General features: G+C 48.1%; 3 protein-coding genes across 3 annotated transcripts in view; 2 read left to right on the top strand and 1 right to left on the bottom strand.

Annotated features, from left to right (window-relative positions):
* LOC311362343 (zinc finger protein 106-like) overlaps positions 1–250 on the bottom strand; it is a gene marked incomplete at its 5' end in the record, with an annotated part of 12,920 nt that extends 12,670 nt beyond the window's left edge. Inside the window, 1 exon segment of the mRNA XM_084482162.1 lies at positions 234–250. Coding sequence (XP_084338288.1) covers positions 234–250 — 17 coding nt within the window.
* Positions 251–356: 106 nt separating this feature from the next.
* Positions 357–3,259, top strand: LOC311362342 (neudesin-like; the record flags this gene model as incomplete). Its single annotated transcript, XM_084482161.1, is given in 5 exon segments — positions 357–449; positions 1,262–1,322; positions 1,678–1,742; positions 1,744–1,785; positions 2,963–3,259. Coding segments are annotated over 5 exon segments (438 nt in total). The 3' UTR covers positions 3,140–3,259.
* A 1,058-nt stretch (positions 3,260–4,317) lies between these two features.
* LOC311362341 (ezrin-like) overlaps positions 4,318–20,838 on the top strand; it is a gene marked incomplete at its 3' end in the record, with an annotated part of 16,953 nt that continues 432 nt past the window's right edge. The window contains exons 1-11 of the mRNA XM_084482160.1: positions 4,318–4,472; positions 8,515–8,598; positions 11,887–11,982; positions 12,512–12,786; positions 13,898–13,981; positions 15,039–15,185; positions 16,449–16,545; positions 18,156–18,319; positions 19,031–19,161; positions 19,585–19,745; positions 20,486–20,578. Coding sequence (XP_084338286.1) covers positions 4,461–4,472; positions 8,515–8,598; positions 11,887–11,982; positions 12,512–12,786; positions 13,898–13,981; positions 15,039–15,185; positions 16,449–16,545; positions 18,156–18,319; positions 19,031–19,161; positions 19,585–19,745; positions 20,486–20,578 — 1,344 coding nt within the window. The 5' untranslated portion in view covers positions 4,318–4,460. The remainder of the gene's footprint in view (positions 4,473–8,514; positions 8,599–11,886; positions 11,983–12,511; positions 12,787–13,897; positions 13,982–15,038; positions 15,186–16,448; positions 16,546–18,155; positions 18,320–19,030; positions 19,162–19,584; positions 19,746–20,485; positions 20,579–20,838) is intronic.

The following is a 20,838-nucleotide window of genomic DNA, read 5'->3' as shown; positions in this document are numbered from 1 at the left end:
CCGGCTCTAGGCATAGGCGACATAGGCGGTCGCCTAGAGCGCCATCTGCTGGAGGGGCGCCGCCAGTCACCCTCGAGGGAGAAAAATAAATAAATAAATAAATAAATAATAATAATAATTTTCGCTGCCCATTGGCGCCCTCCCTTCGTGTTCTGTCTTGAAAATAATACATATTAACAAAATAAAGAAACAGATAAACAATGACATGTTTCTCACTTATGGTGCTGAGTCACGTGACGTGTGGGGTCATTGGCTGCACACCTCAGAGGGTCAGATGTCACAGAGGTCAGGTCACGTCAAGTGACAGCGGGTTATGTTGTGATAACGTAATATTGTTGATAACGTTGACTTGCGAGATGAAACGGCCGTCAAAGCCCTCGGGTGCGCAGTACAAAAAGAGAAGAAAAGAGGAGGAGGAGAAGAAGTCCAAATATAAAGGTAACATTAACGTTATGTCATCTTTTTTTAAATACCGTTTTGTGTGAAGACGTTTCATTTGTATTAACGTTAGCTTGCTAGCTAGGTTGAAATAAAGCAACGCTAGCTTAACACTAGAACGGCCAAGACGGTCATTTTGACAGTTTTCAACGTTATATGTGCAATAACTTAGTTGAATGAAAAAAATGGAATACTGCTGTTACCTGACTTTTCCTAAAAGTGTCTGTATTTTAATTTAGAATATTTTTGATATAAATTACACATATGATATGTACAGTAATAAGTGAATCTACTCTATATCTGTCTAGATGCGCTCAAAAAATATTTCCAGACGCCCCTAACAGCTGCTGGAGAGGGGCGTGTTATGCGTGTAATGTGTGTTACACTGCAATTTCCCAACTTGGAATCCATAAAGTATATATATCTATCTACCTTTGGTTCAGATGTTTCCTTTTTTTGGGGGGGGGGGGGACGCGTGGGGGTAATCTCGCCTAGGGCACCAAATGGGCTAGAGCCGGCCTTGTGTGTGAGAGAGGGAGCGAGAGAGTGCGTGTGTATGGGATATGTGTGAACGCGTGCGTGCGTGTGTGTGTGAGAGACAGAGAGGGAGCGAGAGAGTGCGTGTGTATGGGATATGTGTGAACGCGTGCGTGTGTGTGTGTGTGTGTGTGTGGTGTGTGTGTGTGTGTGTGTGTGTGTGTGTGTGTGTGTGTGTGTGTGTGTGTGTGTGTGTGAGGGAGAGAATGTGTGTGTTTGAGTGTGTTAATGCACCACGCCGATGTAATGAGGATAAAGTTGTATTTGTTGGCCCCCCCCCCCTAAGGACGGACAGCCCATCTACATGGCCGTCAAGGGAGTGGTGTTTGACGTGACGAAAGGAAAAGGTACGAACGCCAAAACGCCAAAGTGAAACTAAATATCTGGTTCCATTATATTACCTGATAGATGTGACCTTGGCCATGATATGCTTTTATAACGTTTAGTTTTTTTTTTAACGTTATAACGTTATTTTATAACGTTAGTTTCCAGTTCCCTCAGCGAGGGAACTAGGAACTAGGAGTCTTCTTCTTCTTTTTTGTTGTTTGCCTATTTTTCATCTCTCTATGCTTTGTGTTGTTTACTATCCGACACTGTGACACTATCTATCTCCACCAAACGGTACAGTTTGGTGGAGGGTAACTCCCCCACCGGCTGGGGAACGGTAAAGTCTCACCGTAGCCCTGTTGGTTTCACCTCCAGAGTTCTACGGTAAGGCGGCCCCTTACAACGCCCCTGGTGGGGCAGAGACTCCACGCGGGGCCGTGGGCCAAGATGTCCCTGGACCCGGCGGACATGACCCCCGACACGGTGGGTCTTCTTTGTGGGGGGGGGAGCAGGGACACCCTCCGCACTGCAGTGAACACAGCGGCTCCGTGGAAGAGCAGGAGACGTTTGCGTTTAGGTTGAGGGCGTTTGGCAGACGCTTTTATCCAAAGAGACTCACTATAAGTTAATTTGTCAGAAGAAAGAGAAACAATATATCTCTGTGGGTACAGCGAGGATGTTCATAGAACCAAGTGCCAAGCACTAACCATCACTAGGTTAACCCGTTCCCCGTACACACTAACCATCACTAGGTTAACCCATTCCCCGTATACACTAACCATCACTAGGTTAACCCATTCCCTGTATACACTAACCATCACTAAGGTTAACCCATTCCCCGTACACACTAACCATCACTAGGTTAACCCATTCCCCGTATACACTAACCATCACTAGGTTAACCCATTCCCCGTATACACTAACCATCACTAAGGTTAACCCATTCCCCGTATACACTAACCATCACTAAGGTTAACCCATTCCCCGTATACACTAACCATCACTAGGTTAACCCATTCCACAGTATACACTAACCATCACTAGGTTAACCCGTTCCCCGTATACACTAACCATCACTACGTTAACCCGTCAGTCATAATACGTCAGTCGCTCCACCACCAGCCCACGCGCTGTCCGGGCAAGACGTAGCTTTAAGCCGGTTCTCTCTCGTGCTTTGGGAGCGGCCTACAGTGGAGTGTAGAGCTATTGTAGGTGAAACTCGAGTGTTGTGCAGAGAGAGAGAGTTTCGAGATTTGAAAACAACCCCGTGCCCCGCCCCCTCCCTCCCCTACGAGTTCAGCGGTGTTGCATTTCACTCACCTGTGATTGACAAGGCTAGATGGATTCCTAGAACCAATCGCAGAAGAGATGCCCTGATTGGTCGGAATGAGCCAGGAATTTGCGTCGCAATTGGCGTCATAGAGAGGCAGGCGCAGTCGAGGGGGAACTGATGTTTCAGCACTGACAGCTGATGGCATTTTTCACAAATTATACCCCAATAAAAGTTCTTAAATCTGAACTACTGCACCTTTTAAGCTGGATCATTGGTGCACCTTGTATGGACTTGAGAGCGGTTTTGGGGACACATGTGGATACAAAGGTCAGAGGTCATGGAGGTTATGGTCTCTCACTGGTTCCCCTTCTCCTTCTCCCCCATCAGGTGGGTCTCACCGCGGACCAGCTGAGTTCCCTGGAGAAGGTCTTTGAGGGAACCTACAAGACCAAGTACCCCATCGCCGGGTACACGGCCGCCCGCATACTCAACCCGGACGGCAGCCCCAACAAACACTTCCGACCGGAGCTCCAGCCCCAGCTCCGAACCAAAGACGAGTTCTGAGTGGGTTCTGATCAGCCCCGCAGGCCCCGCCCTCCCCTCTCTGATGTCAGAGAGGGCAGGGCGGGGTTGTGGGAGTGGCGGCTATCTTAGTCATCTGAATAAACACACCGGAGGGAGACACTTGACCCGGGTGTTTATGGGGGGTGTCACCCTGGGTGTGCCCTGGTGTTTATGGGGGGGTGTGCCCTGGTGTTTATGGGGGGTGCCTCCCTGTGACTGGGCGGGCGTGCACCACACCAACGATAGATGATAGTGATAATGATGATAGTGATGATAGTGATGATAGTGATACGGAGGCGTACTCTGTACTCTCCAGCTAAAGAGCATCTGTAAGCCCCTCCCTACTGTACGTACTAGTGATCTGTATTTAAAGAATCCTACACTATAAGTGGCATCGGAGAATGGTGTCTGCTAAAACGACTTAATAGTGACAGTATAGCTGAAAGTGCCATAACACAGAATAAAGCACTTTTCCCCTGACACTGGTGTTAGATATAGTAGTACTAGGACGTAAAGTTATTAAGTCTTTACGAGGTTGTGCTGTTTACTAGTTCCCCTCTCAGTCTAGTAATGGTTGACTTCCTGACAGACGCTGATATTCAACACCAGTAACACCAGCAAATAAGATCAACAAGACAAGACATTGTATGCATTGATATTCCATCTTTGGTGATTTAATTAAAAAAAAATGTTTGTGGGAAGAAACCACAAAGGGTCTTTATTTTGTATTTTACTGTGTTTTTCTGAATAAAGGGCCTTAATCCTCAACCCTCTGAAAGACACAGTATTACTGATGTCAACTAGAGGGTGCTACACCTTGAATAAATGATATATTAATGATGTCAACTAGAGGGTGCTACACCTCGCTGAAGTTAAAAGGTAGCACAGACAAGTGAAAGAGATTAGTTATTAGCGCGGTTAAGTACGCTTCCATTGTCCACATACCGCTCCTCACGCCAAAGAACTCCCCGCTGCGCCTCCTCAGGAACAACTCCTCATTGTGTGCTCCAGGGTCAAAGGTCGCTGGAGGGGGGGGGGGGGGGGGGGGGGGGCGTTAGGTGCTTCCGTTGTGATGAGCCTCCTCCCCCCCCCCCCCCCGCCCCGCTGGAGGGGGCGTGTCTCAGAGAGGGTGCTGCTGGGGCGAGAGGGACAACCACCACGTCACTGACCTCCAGCTGGGTTCAAAGGACGTCAGCCCTGCCCAGCCGCCAGCCGCCAGCCCTCAGTCAGGTGCAGCAGCTCGCAGGTCGCCCAGTCGTCCCTCTCTCTCCGCTCTGAGAGAACTTTCCACTGCTGCCGCTTGAAAACACTCCCAGCCAAGATGCCTAAAACGGTAAGATCCTCCTCTTTGGTTCCTCGTGGGGGGGGATTTAGTGAAAACTAAATGCAATTATGTAAGGTGAAACAATGGTGAAATAATGACATGACGATGGTATAGTGACATTATCGCTTATGTCTTCTTTCTGGGTTAGGTAGATAGGTAACTGTAACTGGGTTTGTGTTGGATAGAGCTCTGTTCTGCTTTGCTCTTGACACCAAGTCATGAGAACCCAGCCACTTATGGTCAAGGACGTCAGTGACATAATGAATGGAGACACTAAAGGTCTAAAGGTATTTGCTGTTCAACCCAAAGTCAGTCGGCACAGATCGCAGACCTCAACAACAGCAGAACTCTGTAATACTGTAATATTCCATGAAGTGTACAGCTTCGGGACAAATATGTTTGTCAGGGTTTATTGTGGTATTCTTGTGTGGCAACTTGCAAGAGGGACCTAGCCCTCTTGGAATTTACTCATTAACCAGATGGTGTTTGCAGTTTGACCCCTGTCCCATCGTAGCTTCACATCGTACAACCATAGCTGAGGAGAGAGCGACTCTGAGGGCCCGCCGGGCGCTTTAAACCCCCATGAGATCATCTGGTGTTGGGATCGGGTCAGGCTACAGTAGGGTTAGGGTACAGTAGGGATAGGGGTTAGGGGTGGAGATAGGGTTAGGGTACAGTAGGGATAGGGGTTAGGGGTGGAGATAGGGTTAGGGTACAGTAGGGTTAGGGGTTAGGGGTGGAGATAGGGTACAGTAGGGATAGGGGTTAGGGGTGGAGATAGGGTTAGGGTACAGTAGGGATAGGGGTTAGGGTACAGTAGGGATAGGGGTTAGGGGTAGAGATAGGGTTAGGGTACAGTAGGGTTAGGGGTTAGGGGTGGAGATAGGGTCGGGGTACAGTAGGGTTAGGGGTGGAGATAGGGTTAGGGTACAGTAGGGTTAGGGGTTAGGATTAGGGTTAGGGTACAGTAGTGTTAGGGATTAGGATTAGGGTTAGGGTTAGGGTTAGGTTTTAAGGTGATGTAAGTGTTAGGGGTTAGGGTTAGGTTTTAAGGTGATATAAGTGTTAGGGGTTAGGGTTAGGTTTTAAGGTGATGTAAGTGTTAGGGGTTAGGGTTAGGTTTTAAGGTGATATAAGTGTTAGGGGTTAGGGTTAGGTTTTAAGGTGATGTAAGTGTTAGGGGTTAGGGTTAGGTTTTAAGGTGATTTAAGTGTTAGGGGCCGAGACAGATGTCCAGCTGTTCAGAGCTCAGACCTCTCCTCACATGGCTCGATGCTTTGATGTACTTATGATATCTTTTGTTGACTAGTTCAACGTTTGGTCTCTAGGACAAAGGAGTCCTTCTGTTGGGAAAGTTCCCTTTTTTAGGAAATGCCAATAATAGGTCTGAATAATACCTGTGATACCATCGGATGCAGCTCTGCAGCGGTTACTTCAGATCATGACTCGACGCAACCAGAGTGAATCTCAGAGTGTGCTCTTATCATAACTTCAAGGGTGAACCTTCTTATCAAAGGGTGAATTCTCTGCAGGGTGAACAGTGACGTCTGAGAGAGCCGCAGGGTGGCTCCAGATTACGTATGCAGAGAACCTTCAAGGGTGCGTAGGGTATGCACCTTAGGGTGCCGTCTGCTGCGTGGTCAGCACGAGGTACTCAGGCCCTACTCGCCAGGGGAGGAAAGTACTTTTGCTCATGTACCAATGTGAGGTATTTTTACTTGGGTTATACTTTTTCTCCACAAGTATTAGCATGTATATATCTATTACAGTATAATTATTTGAGTAAGGGTTTTGCAAGAACCTACTTTTATTTCTGAAACTTGCTACTTCAGTTTCTGGACTACCTTCACCACAACAAGTAGCAAGTAGTAACTAGCAGTAATACTTCAATAGTACACTGAATGGAGGACAATTCCTTTATAATTCAGCAAAGTAAAAGGATCAGAGTACTTTTCCCACTACTGCCTGTACTGTTGACAGAGCAACTAACTAAACACAGAGCGGGTTGAGAAGACCTGCTGATATATGGTTGGGTGGGGGGGGGGGGGTACAACGGACACAACGTGTACAAACAGTTAATCCACATCCGATATGTGTCTCATTAGCCAATCAACATCTATCCGTGTTGCGCGCTTCGTGCAGAAACCGCGCTACAAAGTGCCGACCAAGGGAAGCAAAAGCGTTAAGAAGGAGACGGCACGGTCTCACACACTTATTAAAGAGGTGTTTGTATTTGGTAATGAGTAACCGTCCAATCACCGGTCATACATACATATCCCGGGGCGGAAGCCGCGATGTAAAGGTTGTTGCTATTGGCGACGGTGATGAGACGGTGCGAGGGAATGTGGAGCCGTGGTTACGACGCCATGGTCCGATGTGTCACGACGTGTTATCTTTACGATGTGCCGGGGCGCGCACTAAAGAGTCACTTCATAAAACTGTTGGGTAACGCTTTAATGGGGTCAGGGTTCACGGGCAATTGCTTTACACCGCGCCGAATTTTCCTTTGTGGAAAAGAGCAGGGGTGTCTTTTACTACGCGGTCACGTTGAAACGTTCTCCTCCATTAGTTACGTATCCTCACCATATGTTGTCCTGTTTGATCTGTTTGTAGTGTAGAATAGATGTTGTCATTGCACAGAGTACAGTGAAATTGAGTGGGGGGGGGGGGGGGGGGGGGGCTTTTTATTGTGGCAGAGGTAAAAGCAGCATTCTTGTGGGTGTGTTGACTCAGTTGTGACTCTGTGGTTGCTAAGGGGTTGTTCAGCATTGTGCTGGTTGCTAGGGGGCCCGGGGGAGAGAATATCAGTGCCAGGTCGAGGAAACTTGGCAGCGCAGCGCTATTTAGATATTATAATCTGCTGTCTTGCAACCTTGCAGTCCCCTGGCAAGGAGAGTCCAGAGTCCGGGCAGATAGCAGCAGGAACCCTGGACTCCTGCACCGCATCAACACTGATTAAGACACCTGTAGGACTTAATTGGGAAACGCTTAAGACTTATTAAAGACACGTCTAAGAAACGCTTCAGTGCTTGTTAAAGAAGACTCGGGTTCAGGGACCGTTTAAGATGCACTGGAGACATTTACGAGAACTGTTTAAGCCATTAAACAGCTCGTTGAAGTTTGTCTCTAAGAACTACATCAACAAACTGTTTAAGCCATTAAACAGCTCGTTGAAGTTAGTTTCTAAGACCTACATCAACAAACTGTTTAAGCCATTAAACAGCTCGTTGAAGTTAGTTTCTAAGACCCACATCAACAAACTGGGGCGTACCGGTGGCTCGGTGGTTAGAGTGCGTAGAGGCTCAATACAGGCTCAGTCGCTACCGCACAGCCCCCCGGGTCCATTCCTGCCCCGTGGTCCTTTGCTGCATGTCCACCCCTCTGTCTCCCACACCTTCCTGTCTGTCACTCTACCATTAAAAAGCATTAAAAAATATATATGCCAATGCAAGGATTTTAGAATATTTATTTTTTTGTCTGATGTTTATGAATACTAATAGTTCTTACAGCCTGTGTAGCCCAACTGGTGTGTTTCCCCGTCAACAGGCAGGTTAGGGTTCCATTCCTGCACTGCCTGGGGTACAAATGCACGTTGCTGGTATTGCAAGATGCTGAGAATAGCTTGTCTCTACCTAACTAACATAACATAACATACCATAACATAGCACAACATAGCATAACATAACATAGCATAACATAGCATAGCATAACATAACATACCATAACATAGCATAGCATAACATAGCATACCATAGCATAACATAGCATAGCATAGCATAACATAATATACCATAACATAGCATAACATAACATACCATAGCATAACATAACATAGCATAACATAGCATACCATAACATAGCATAGCATACCATAACATAACATAACATAACATACCATAGCATAACATAACATAGCATAACATAGCATACCATAACATAACATAGCATAGCATACCGTAACATAGCATAACCTAACCTAACTTAACGCATTGTGATGGCGGTGTTGGCTGGGAGGTCATGTGACTAAAGAGAAGTGATGTGTGTTCTGCAGATCAACGTCCGGGTGACCACCATGGAGGCAGAGCTCGAGTTCTCCTTCAACCCAAACACCACGGGGAAGCAGCTGTTTGACCAGGTCAGTACCCTAACCCTGACCCCATGACCCCTGACCCCTGACCCATAACCAGAGTAATAGTCTAACCTGTCTAGAGGCTAGAGAAACAGTCTTACCTGTCCTGGTGGGTGTGGGTAACAGTCTAACCAGTGCTGGTGGGTAACAGTCTAACCAGTGCTGGTGGGTAACAGTCTAACCAGTGCTGGTGGGTAACAGTCTAACCAGTGCTGGTGGGTAACAGTCTAACCAGTGCTGGTGGGTAACAGTCTAACCAGTGCTGGTGGGTAACAGTCTAACCAGTGCTGGTGGGTACCAGTCTAACCAGTGCTGGTGGGTAACAGTCTAACCAGTGCTGGTGGGTACCAGTCTAACCAGTGTGATGTGGGTGTGGGTGTAACATGTGATCCTGATAACACCCCACCTGGTGCTTCCTCTGAGTCACCCTGCTGTGGACCCTCTGATACTGAGGGATCAGGACACATTCCTCCCTGAAGCATCCCGCAGGCACACCCTCCGCTGGGACCTGGAGAGGAGGTCTCACTGCGTCTCTAGGTCTCACTGCGTCTCTAGGTCGCACTGCTTCTCTAGGTCTCACTGTGTCTCTAGGTCTCACTGCGTCTCTAGGTCTCACTGCGTCTCTAGGTCTCACTGCGTCTCTAGGTCTCTAGGTCTCACTGTGTCTCTAGGTCTCACTGCGTCTCACTGCGTCTCTAGGTCTCACTGCGTCTCACTGCGTCTCACTGTGTCTCACTGCGTCTCTAGGTCTCACTGCGTCTCTAGGTCTCACTGCGTCTCTAGGTCTCTAGGTCTCACTGTGTCTCTAGGTCTCACTGTGTCTCTAGGTCTCTAGGTCTCACTGCGTCTCTAGGTCTTACTGTGTCTCTAGGTCTCACTGTGTCTCTAGGTCTCACTGCGTCTCACTGCGTCTCTAGGTCTCACTGCGTCTCTAGGTCTCTAGGTCTCACTGCGTCTCACTGTGTCTCTAGGTCTCACTGCGTCTCTAGGTCTCACTGCGTCTCTAGGTCTCACTGCGTCTCTAGGTCTCTAGGTCTCTCTAGGAGACCAGTGGTTCTCAAACTGTGGGCCAGGGTCCCCAGAAGGACACGATCAACATTTCTATTCAGCAAATGTTAAAGCGATACGTGCCTGCATACAACTTCGACACATTATTGGCATTTCCTTTCAATATTTAAACAAGCTGTAACTCTGAGGTGTAATCGAGAATAATCATTTTAGCAGCCATAGAAAAATGATCCACGCAGCAGATTAGATCCATAAAAATACAAACGTAACTGTAAACAGGCCTCAGATGATTTTATGTTTTATGTTATAATAAAGGGCAAAGTGGAGAGGAAAAGAGGGCGATAGGAGAGTCCTTCTGCTAGATGTTTCCCAAGTTCACACGCTTTATCTTACCACTTTCACCGTGGATTAGTAGATGTGGTGGAATCCAGTAGTGTTCCTCTGTGGTTTAGGAAGACGTAGCCGTTACAATCCGTTTTGGAAATCTTCCCCTTATGACAATCAGAAATGGGCGTGTCCACCTAGATAGATGTGTGCTGGATAGATCATGCTACCAGCTTACCCAGTGGACCGTAGCAAACGTTCAGCTCATCTATCCGTCACACATCTAGGTGGACACGCCCACCTGTGGTGTCATAAGGGGCAGATTTCCAAAAACGACTTGTGACGGCTAATCACACCACACCTGGTGGCACGTCGTCATGGGACCTTTAACGAGTGACGAAGAGTCGACTACGTGAGCCTTCGAACGTAAAGGTAGCAGACCCATAATTAGTGCTACGAGCCACACCTGGGCTGGTCCAACAACGCTAGTCTGAGAAAAGGCTATCTTCTGCTTGCATCCAGCATGGCATTTCCCTCAGAAAATCACTGTTTGCTTGACCTGCCAGTGACACAGTGACAGTAAAGCTTTTTATTTTCACCAGAGTCCGCTGAGGCTGCCTTTGGCTCCACACTTTCTGAATCAGTACAGCGTGTCTCATCCGACTGTAGTGATTTATTTCATTATTCATCTGAAAAATCTAAAAGCAATACTAAACTCTGAACGACACGCATGTGACGCACAGACATGTCGTGACTGCTGAATACACAGTGGAACACATGCTAGTGTTTCGTTGGCTGTTTCTGAAATGCTATACTACATACTACATACTGCATACTGACACAGTATATACTGTGCACTACATACTACTCCCCGCCCTAGTATGCAGTATAGTATGCAAGTATGACAAGTATCATGCAGTGTACTACACAGTCACATGACCAACAGATTCGGTTATAAATATAAACGGTTGAGCCATTTGTTCTGTTAACAATGAAAAACACACGATTACAAAAACATACGAAAGCTTATCACATCAAAATAAACAACTAATTACAACTAATTATACATTTATACATGTATGTATTTGTATTTGTATTCGCCGCTCGCATTGTCCGCCATTATTTTAAATGTTCAGCGGCGCCGCGTTGCATTGTGGGATACAGTATCCGACGTAGTGAGCTCTGGATGTATACTAGAATTTTTTGACCGATTAGTACATCATCCGGGTAACTGTCGCATACTGCAAAAAAACATTTTTCGCGTACTGCATACTACTTACTACTTTTACGTCACGATCAGTATACGAGCAGTATGTAGTATGCCATTTCAGAAACGGCCACTGTGTTTCATTGACCCTATGAGCCGAACCAGATCAAGTAGGGAGACCTCTTCTGGAGATACTTAGAATTACAGGTGAACGGCTGTAGAGGCGCCCACCGCAACAGCGTCATCTACGATAAGAGGACAGATGGTTCAGTGATTAGATTGTGAGTGTATCATGACAGATCATGCTGTGCTTGTGCTTGTCGGATTAAACATTAAACTGTGATTTTTATCACTGATCCTAGATCAAAACGTGATTGTAGATAGATTTCAGAACAGTACGATTTCAGATCACACTGTGATCGTCAGATTACTGATTAGACTGCGATTTAAAGACAGATCAGGCTGTGACTGTAGAACAGTGAGGTTCAAGATCCGACCCTGCTTGTCAGACGACTGAGGAGACTGTGATTTTGAGAGCCCAGATTCGACCGATTGTTACATGATCATGTATCAGAATGTAACTAGTAGGGACGGGTGTTGCAAATTAGCATCCGCTGTAAGCACTATGATACTTGCATTGGATAGCTGCTCTCTGTTTGTCTGTGTACACTGTATCTGTCCCTATCAAATAAACCATAAATAAATACAAAATAAAACCACTCTAATGGGTGGATCTGTGTTCTCTGTGTCCTAAGGTGGCTCGAACCATCGGCCTGAGAGAGATCTGGTACTTTGGCCTGCAGTATCTGGACAACAAAGGCTTCCAGTCCTGGTTGAAGTTTGATAAGAAGGTAAACAGAGCGAGTGACTCACACACAGATGACTGAGTGAACGGGTCCAAACCAAAAACCTCAAGTTTTGTTTTTTTAAGTCGATTTATAATAATTAGTCTTTTGGGGAGAATAATATGTTTATATGTTTTTGGGGATTTTTAAGTCTAATTTAAAATGTTGCATATGTTGAATTGAATATACTTCTGCTAAGCTACGCTGAGCTACACAATGCTATGCTAAGCTACGCTGAGCTACACAATGCTATGCTAAGCTACGCTGAGATACACAATGCTATGCTAAGCTACACAACGCCATGCTAAGCCACGCTGAGCTACACAACGCCATGCTAAGCTGAGTGCTTCTCAGCGGTCGTGCCCCCCATCTCCTCACTCCTCACACTGCTGTGTTCCCCGTTAATTCATTCCACATTCTCACCCCTCTCCCTCCCTCCCTCTCCCTCTCCCTCCCTCCCTCTCCCTCCCTCCCTCTCCCCCCTCTCCCTCTCCCTCTCCCCCCTCCCTCTCCCTCCCTCCCTCTCCAACCCCAGGTGACGGCACAGGACGTGAGGAAGGAATCCCCCCTGCTGTTCAAGTTCCGGGCCAAGTTCTACCCGGAGGACGTGGCTGACGAGCTGATCCAGGACGTGACCCAGAAGCTCTTCTTCCTGCAGGTGAAGGAGCTGATCCTGGGAGACGAGATCTACTGCCCCCCGGAGTCTGCCGTGCTGCTCGCCTCCTACGCCGTCCAGGCCAAGTTCGGAGACTACAACAAGTTTGTGCACGAGCGCGGCTACCTCTCTGGAGACCGACTGCTGCCAAAGAGGTACACACACCTAACACACGCACACATGTACACACCTAACACACACACACACATATATGCACACCTAACACAAACACAGACACCTAACACACACACATATACACACCTAACACACACATATATGCACACTTAACACACACAAACACCTACACACACACACACATATACACACCTAACACACACACACACACACCTAAAACACACAGACACCTAACAGTCACACACACACACACACACACACACACACACACACACACACAAGCTCATTCATGCATATATCCAACACACACACACACACACACACACACACATACGCATGCACACACACACACACACACACACACACACACACACACACACACACACACTGAAACTGACTATACATGTTATCTCAGTGGTACAATGTCTATTGGCATGTCACACTGTGTCATGCCAATGTCAATGATAATGAAGGGTTAATTAATAAATGATGAAGGGTGAATACATTAATGATCAGGTTGGGTGCATTTATGAATGAATAACTTGAAGTCTCATCAGGAGCCAATTTAAGTCAAAACAAGATTTGTTCTCTTTCCGACCTTTAGGTGGCAGCAAAACCCACACATTTGCTTCTGTATTTACTGCCCCTTTAATGAGAACGCCCATGGCTGTAACATTTAAAACAATAGGCAATTAAATCAATGGTCTTTTTGCTGTAGCTTATGCAGCCATGTTTCATTGTTTGTTTATACACAGTTCTGTTAACCTAGTCGCGTGTATGAGTTGGGTGCTAGCTTGTTATCCCTTAGCCCGTTTTTGGTTTTGGGAGAAAAAAATGTTCTTCCTTAAACTGACGACATTTTGGTGTTTCTGGAAGCGCTTTTTTTTTTTTTTTACAGATTCTCCTTGTTTTCAGATCTACGTTTCAACCACTTGTCCATTTTCTCGATTTACTCTTGTCTAGCTTTCAGAATTTAAACTTGCTCAGTGTGAAAAAACAGTTTTAATGTTTTTCTCTTTAGAAAATTGAGTACCCGCTGCAGTACTTCAAAGTAGCCCTAGTGGTACGTGGAGCCCCGTTTGAGAACCACTACCTTAGCTAACCCTAACCCGCTGTCTCTCTGCTGAACAGAGTTCTGGACCAGCACAAGATGTCCAAGGACCAGTGGGAGGAGCGGGTGCAGATCTGGCACGACGAGCACGCCTCCATGGTCAAGTGAGTTTGGCTGGAATCCGCATAGCTCCACTTACCCACTTACACAATTGTTAGTGTTAATATAGATATATATATATATATATATATGCAATGTAAAAACCTTTCAGACTGTGGAAGAACCCCCTCTTGAATTTAACTTGTCTTCTATATTGGCTAAGAATTAGTTTCACAAGGATTTTGCGCCAATTTCTTTTAAATAAACAACACAAAATGGCCGACTGGTGCGACCTAACTCCTGAGTGTGTTCCCTAACCCTAACCCTAACCCTAACCCTACCTTTACCCTAACCCTAACCCTAACCCTTAACCCTAACCCTACCTTTACCCTAACCCTAACCCTAACCCTACCTTTACCCTAACCCTAACCCTAACCCTTAACCCTAACCCTACCTTTACCCTAACCCTAACCCTAACCCTACCTTTACCCTAACCATAACCCTTACCCTAACCCTAACCCTACCTTTACCCTAACCCTAACCCTTACCCTAACCCTACCTTTACCCTAACCCTAACCCTAACCCTACCTTTACCCTAACCCTAACCTACCCTAACCCTAACCCTAACCCTACCTTTACCCTAACCTTTACCCTAACCCTAACCCTACCTTTACCCTAACCCTAACCCTTAACCCTAACCCTACCTTTACCCTAACCCTAACTCTAACCCTTAACCCTAACCCTAACCCTACCATTACCCTAACCTTTACCCTAACCCTACCTTTACCCTAACCCTAACCCTAACCCTACCTTTACCCTAACTTTACCCTAACCCTACCTTTACCCTAACCTTTACCCTAACCCTAACCCTTAACCCTAACCCTAACCCTAACCCTACCTTTACCCTAACCCTAACCCTAACCCTAACCCTACCATTACCCTAACCTTTACCCTAACCCTACCTTTACCCTAACCCTAACCCTAACCCTACCTTTACCCTAACTTTACCCTAACCCTACCTTTACCCTAACCTTTACCCTAACCTTTACCCTAACCCTACCCCTAACCCTAACCCTAACCCTAACCCTTTACCCTAACCTTAACCCTACCCCTGGCCCACAGAGAAGACGCGGTGCTGGAGTACCTGAAGATCGCCCAGGACCTGGAGATGTACGGCATCAACTTCTTCGAGATCAAGAACAGGAAGAGCACGGAGCTGTGGCTGGGAGTGGACGCCCTGGGCCTCAACATCTACGGCAAGGACGACAAGTGAGTCCCCCGCTCAGGGTTAAGGGTACTGACCGGGTCAAACAGCTGCTTCCCCCTGGTGTTTGGGTGGGTTAGGGGTTAGGGGTCAGGGGTCAGGGGGTCAGGGTTAGGGTACTGACCGGGTCAAACAGCTGCTTCCCCCTGGTGTTTGGGTGGGTTAGGGGTCAGGGGTCAGGGGGTCAGGGTTAGGGTACTGACCTGGTCAAAGAGCTGCTTCCCCCTGGTGTTTGGGTGGGTTAGGGGTCAGGGGTCAGGGGTCAGGGTTAGGGTACTGACCTGGTCAAACAGCTGCTTCCCCCTGGTGTTGGGTGGGTTAGGGGTCAGGGGTCAGGGGTCAGGGTTAGGTACTGACCTGGTCAAACAGCTGCTTCCCGGTGGTGTTTGGGTGTCATGCGATGCCCTTTGATAGTGCCATCCTTAATTTTGTTTGCCTCGAAGAATGAGCTACAGTCAACACGCCCCCGCGGACAAAGCACGTATTCAAAGTAAAGGATACTTATGAAAGTCATAAAGGACCTCATAAACTATAAAGAAAAGGCACGTGTTCCCCGAAGGAAAGGACCTTATAAACGCTGTGTCCCCTAGAGGAGAAAACCAGTAGTTCAACACGAAGATCAGAGCGAGGTAATGGTCTGAAGGTAGTCAGAAGGGGATTGGTCCACTGGTCCACTGGTCCACTGGTCCACTGGTCCACTGCCCTGGTTCATCACACTCATAATGAAGGGCTAGGAGTTACACCTGTGTCTGATGACCCCTCTATGGAAATGTCAAATATCTGCATCTGACTAACTAACTCCTAACAGCTTTGTCTGAGTTGAGTTCACACACGGTTTACACAAAGGTAGAGAGTAGGCGTGTGTGTGTGTGTGTGTGTGTGTGTGTGTGTGTGTGTGTGTGTGACGCTGGGCGATGTTGGGCTGCGGTCACTAACCCCTCCCTCCCCCCTCCCTCCCCCCCCCCTCCCCCCCCTCCCAGGCCAAGGGTTTGTGTTCACAGAGGTCATTGGCCCATTCGTGTCCGTGTGTGTTCTGACGTTACGCTGACATCAATTTAAATAATATTTGCCTATTGAGTAGAGGGAGAGAATTATTATGTTTTTTTTTCTTCTGTTTTTGTATTTTTCCTATTTACATTCACTGTTTAATTCAATCCAACGCTTGTCATGTCTTCTATCTGTTCAATCATTTGTCGTTGTATACTGTATATATATATATATATACAAGTACAAACTATCTGCTCCAATACAAATGCTTTCTCCCCCAGACTCACTCCTAAGATCGGTTTCCCCTGGAGCGAAATCAGGAACATCTCCTTCAACGACAAGAAGTTCATCATCAAGCCCATCGACAAGAAATCCCCGGTGAGTGTCTGCTCTCTGCTCCTCTGAACCGGAGAGGAGAGGGGAGCGCTGTGTTCACCCTCACGTTCATGAAACAATGGAGGACATTGTTCTACATTGTTCTACAGTCTTCTACACAGGGCTATGGTTACGGTTTATTACCGTTCCGTAATAAAAAACAAATCAACTACAACGTCCACTGAGTGTAACCAGCGTCACGTCATAACATCTTCAACATTGTGTGGTGGACGTCCTGGCACTCTAAAATAGTACTGGGAATAGAATGGGTTAACCTAGTGATGGTTAGTGTATACAGGGAATGGGTTAACCTAGTGATGGTTAGTGTGTACGGGGAATGGGTTAACCTAGTGATGGTTAGTGTGTACGGGGAATGGGTTAACCTAGTGATGGTTAGTGTGTACGGGGAATGGGTTAACCTAGTAATGGTTAGTGTATACGGGGAATGGGTTAACCTAGTGATAGTGTATACGGGGAACGGGTTAACCTAGTGATGGTTAGTGTATACGGGGAATGGGTTAACCTAGTGATGGTTAGTGTGTACGGGGAATGGGTTAACCTAGTGATGGTTAGTGTATACGGGGAATGGGTTAACCTAGTGATGGTTAGTGTATACAGGGAATGGGTTAACCTAGTGATGGTTAGTGAATACAGGGAATGGGTTAACCTAGTGATGGTTAGTGTGTACGGGGAATGGGTTAACCTAGTGATGGTTAGTGTATACGGGGAATGGGTTAACCTAGTGATGGTTAGTGTGTACGGGGGAATGGGTTAACCTAGTGATGGTTAGTGTATACAGGGAATGGGTTAACCTAGTGATGGTTAGTGTATACGGGGAAATGGGTTAACCTAGTGATGGTTAGTGTATACGGGGAATGGGTTAACCTAGTGATGGTTAGTGTGTACGGGGAATGGGTCAACCTAGTGATGGTTAGTGTGTACGGGGAATGGGTCAACCTAGTGATGGTTAGTGTGTACGGGGAATGGGTTAACCTAGCGATGATTAGTGTGTACAGGGAATGGGTTAACCTAGTAATGGTTAGTGTATACGGGGAATGGGTTAACCTAGTGACGGTTAGTGTATACGGGGAATGGGTTAACCTAGTGATGGTTAGTGTATACGGGGAATGGCTTAACCTAGTGATGGTTAGTGTATACGGGGAATGGGTTAACCTAGTGATGGTTAGTGCTTGGCTCTTGGTTCTATGAACATCCTCACTGTACCCACAGAGATATATCGTTGTTTCTCTTCTCTTCTGACTAATGAACTTATTGTGAGTCTCTTTGGGTAAAGCGTCAATAAAGCTGTACTTCCATGTTGCCGAGCGGGGGTGTGACGTGACAGTGGGTGTGTGATGTGACAGCGGGTGTGTGACGTGACAGCGGGTGTGTGATGTGACAGCGGGTGTGTGATGCTTCGTGTGTGATGTGACAGCGGGTGTGTGACGTGACAGCGGGTGTGTGATGTGACAGCGGGTGTGTGTGTGACAGCGGGTGTGTGATGTGACAGCGGGTGTGTGATGTGACAGCGGGTGTGTGTGTGACAGCGGGTGTGTGATGTGACAGCGGGTGTGTGATGTGACAGCGGGTGTGTGATGCTTCGTGTTCTTCAGGACTTCGTGTTCTACGCGCCGCGGCTGCGTGTGAACCGCTGCATCCTGCAGCTGTGCATGGGGAACCACGAGCTGTACATGCGCCGCCGCAAGCCGGACACCATCGAGGTGCAGCAGATGAAGACCCAGGCCAAGGAGGAGAAGCTGCAGAAGAAGATCGAGAGGTGGGCCACACACACACACACACACACACACACACACACACACACACACACACAGATATAGTGTACACACACACACACACACACACACACACACACACACACACACAGATATAGTGTACACACACACTCACACACACACACACACACACACACACACACACACAGATATAGTGTACACACACACACACACACACACACACACACACACAGATATAGTGTACACACACACACACACACACACACACACAGATATAGTGTACACACACACACACACACACACACACACACAGATATAGTGTACACACACACACACACACACACACACACACACACACACACACAGATATAGTGTACACACACACACACACACACACACACACAGATATAGTACACACACACACACACACACACACACACACACACACACACACACAGATATAGTACACACACACACACACACACACACACAGATATAGTACACACACACACACACACACACACACACAGATATAGTACACACACACACAGACTCACAGACACACAAACAAACACATAAACACATAAACAAACACACAAACATACAAACACACACACACACACACACACACACACACGCACAAACACATAAACAAACACACAAACACACAAGGAAGCGATGCATCATGGGAGTTGTGCACACACGGTGAGGGGTGAAACTGTGGCGCTGCGCAGGGACCTGCTGGACGGAGAGAAGAGGAAGCGGGCGGCCATCGAGAAGGAGAAGGCGGAGATGGAGCGGGAGAAGAGGGACATGATGCTGCGTCTGTCGCAGTACGAGGAGACCACCAAGAAGGCAGAGCGAGGTCAGCAGAGGACGCACAACATGGCCTACACCACTGTCACCACGCTCTGTACTAGTAGTCACACTTCCACTGTTAAGTGTTTCTTTAAAAAAGTTCCCACTTAAAGTAAGTGATAACATCACAACATGTGGTATAAGGAATAACTCTTTTGGAGAAATTCATCAGTATGACCATATCAGAGATTTTATCATCATCATCATCATCATCATCATCATCATCAAAAAAGTCACTGAACGAGAGTTCAGAAAACCGCGCGACCCAAACCAAAGCCAGTGAACGGGCGGGCGCTGCCCTCTGCTGGCGAGGTGTTGAATTAATGAAACGCCCGTACTGATCTCCTCCTCCTCCTCCTCCTCCTCCTCCTCCTCCTCCCCCTCCTCCTCCTCCCTCCTCCTCCCCCTCCTCCTCCTCCTCCTCCCCCAGACCTCCAGGAGCAGCTGGAGCGGGCCCTGCGGCTGGAGGAGGAGCGGCGGAAGGTGGAGCAGGAGGCGGCGCGTCTGGAGACGGAGCGCATGGAGGCCATCATCGCCAAGGAGGAGCTCCTCCGTCAGGCGGAGGAGCAGATCAACAGCCAGGAGCAGCTGGTGAGGAGGGTGGGAGGGAGGGGGAGGGAGGAGGGAGGAGGGAGGGGGAGGTGGAGGGGGAGGTGGAGGAGGTGGAGGAGGGAGGAGGGAGGGGGAGGTGGAGGAGGTGGAGGAGGGAGGAGGGGTGGTGGAGGTGGTGGTGATGGAGGAGGTGATGGGAGGCTGATGGTGGAAGGTAAGGGGTAAGGGGGGTGGAGGTGGGAGGTGGAGGAGGGGATGGGAAGAGGAGGTGGTGGTGGTGGAGAAGGAGGAGGTAGAGGTAGGGTCTTGGAGGTAGGCAGTTGTGTTGATGGAGGAGGAGGAGGTGGAGGTGGTGGAGGAGGGGGAGACGGTGATGGAGGTACTGCATTACAACAGTAATGTGGCGAAGCACAGTAACACAGTACTGCTTGACTGTCAGGGTCAGAAGCTGTACACTACCATCCAGACTACGGTATCAGACATAATACTACCATAATACTACCACATTGGTACTGTGGTGTTACCTCTATGACAATCAGAGGTGCTATAGCTGAGCTGTGACTTGGGCCCCAGTACAGGATGAGCTCCAGTACAGCACGTCCGGTCCCACAGGAAGCAGATGTGCTCCTCACATTAGCGCCGCAGCAGCAGGTGCACCCCTGGGGGTGTAGGCTCATGTGTCTTAAGGGTGGTGTGTGTCTCGGTGGGAGGCCGACTTTGAACAATCTTTGTATCTCCCCCCCCCACCCCACTCCCCAACTCGCCACTCCCCCCCTCAGGCTGCAGAGCTGGTGGAGTTCAGCGCTAAGATCGCCATCCTGGAGGAGGCCAAGAGGACCAAAGAGGAGGAGGCCGACTCCTGGCAGACCAAGGTGAGGAGCAGGCCCACCTCACGCTGGGTCACAGGGCACGCACACACGCACGCACGCACGCACGCACGCACGCACACCACGCACGCACGCACACACGCACGCACGCCACACGCACGCACGCACACACACGCACGCAAGCACGCACACACGCACACACACACACGCGCATGCATGCACACACACGCCACACACACGCCAGACACACACACACACACACACACGCATGCACGCACACGCCACACACACACCAGACACACGCA

The sequence above is a fragment of the Micromesistius poutassou genome (assembly GCF_964030765.1).
Source record: "Micromesistius poutassou genome assembly, chromosome: 17".
Lineage (NCBI taxonomy): Eukaryota > Metazoa > Chordata > Actinopteri > Gadiformes > Gadidae > Micromesistius > Micromesistius poutassou.
The sequence above is the reverse complement of the archived record's forward strand: the minus strand, read 5'-3'. Positions and strand labels throughout refer to the sequence as shown.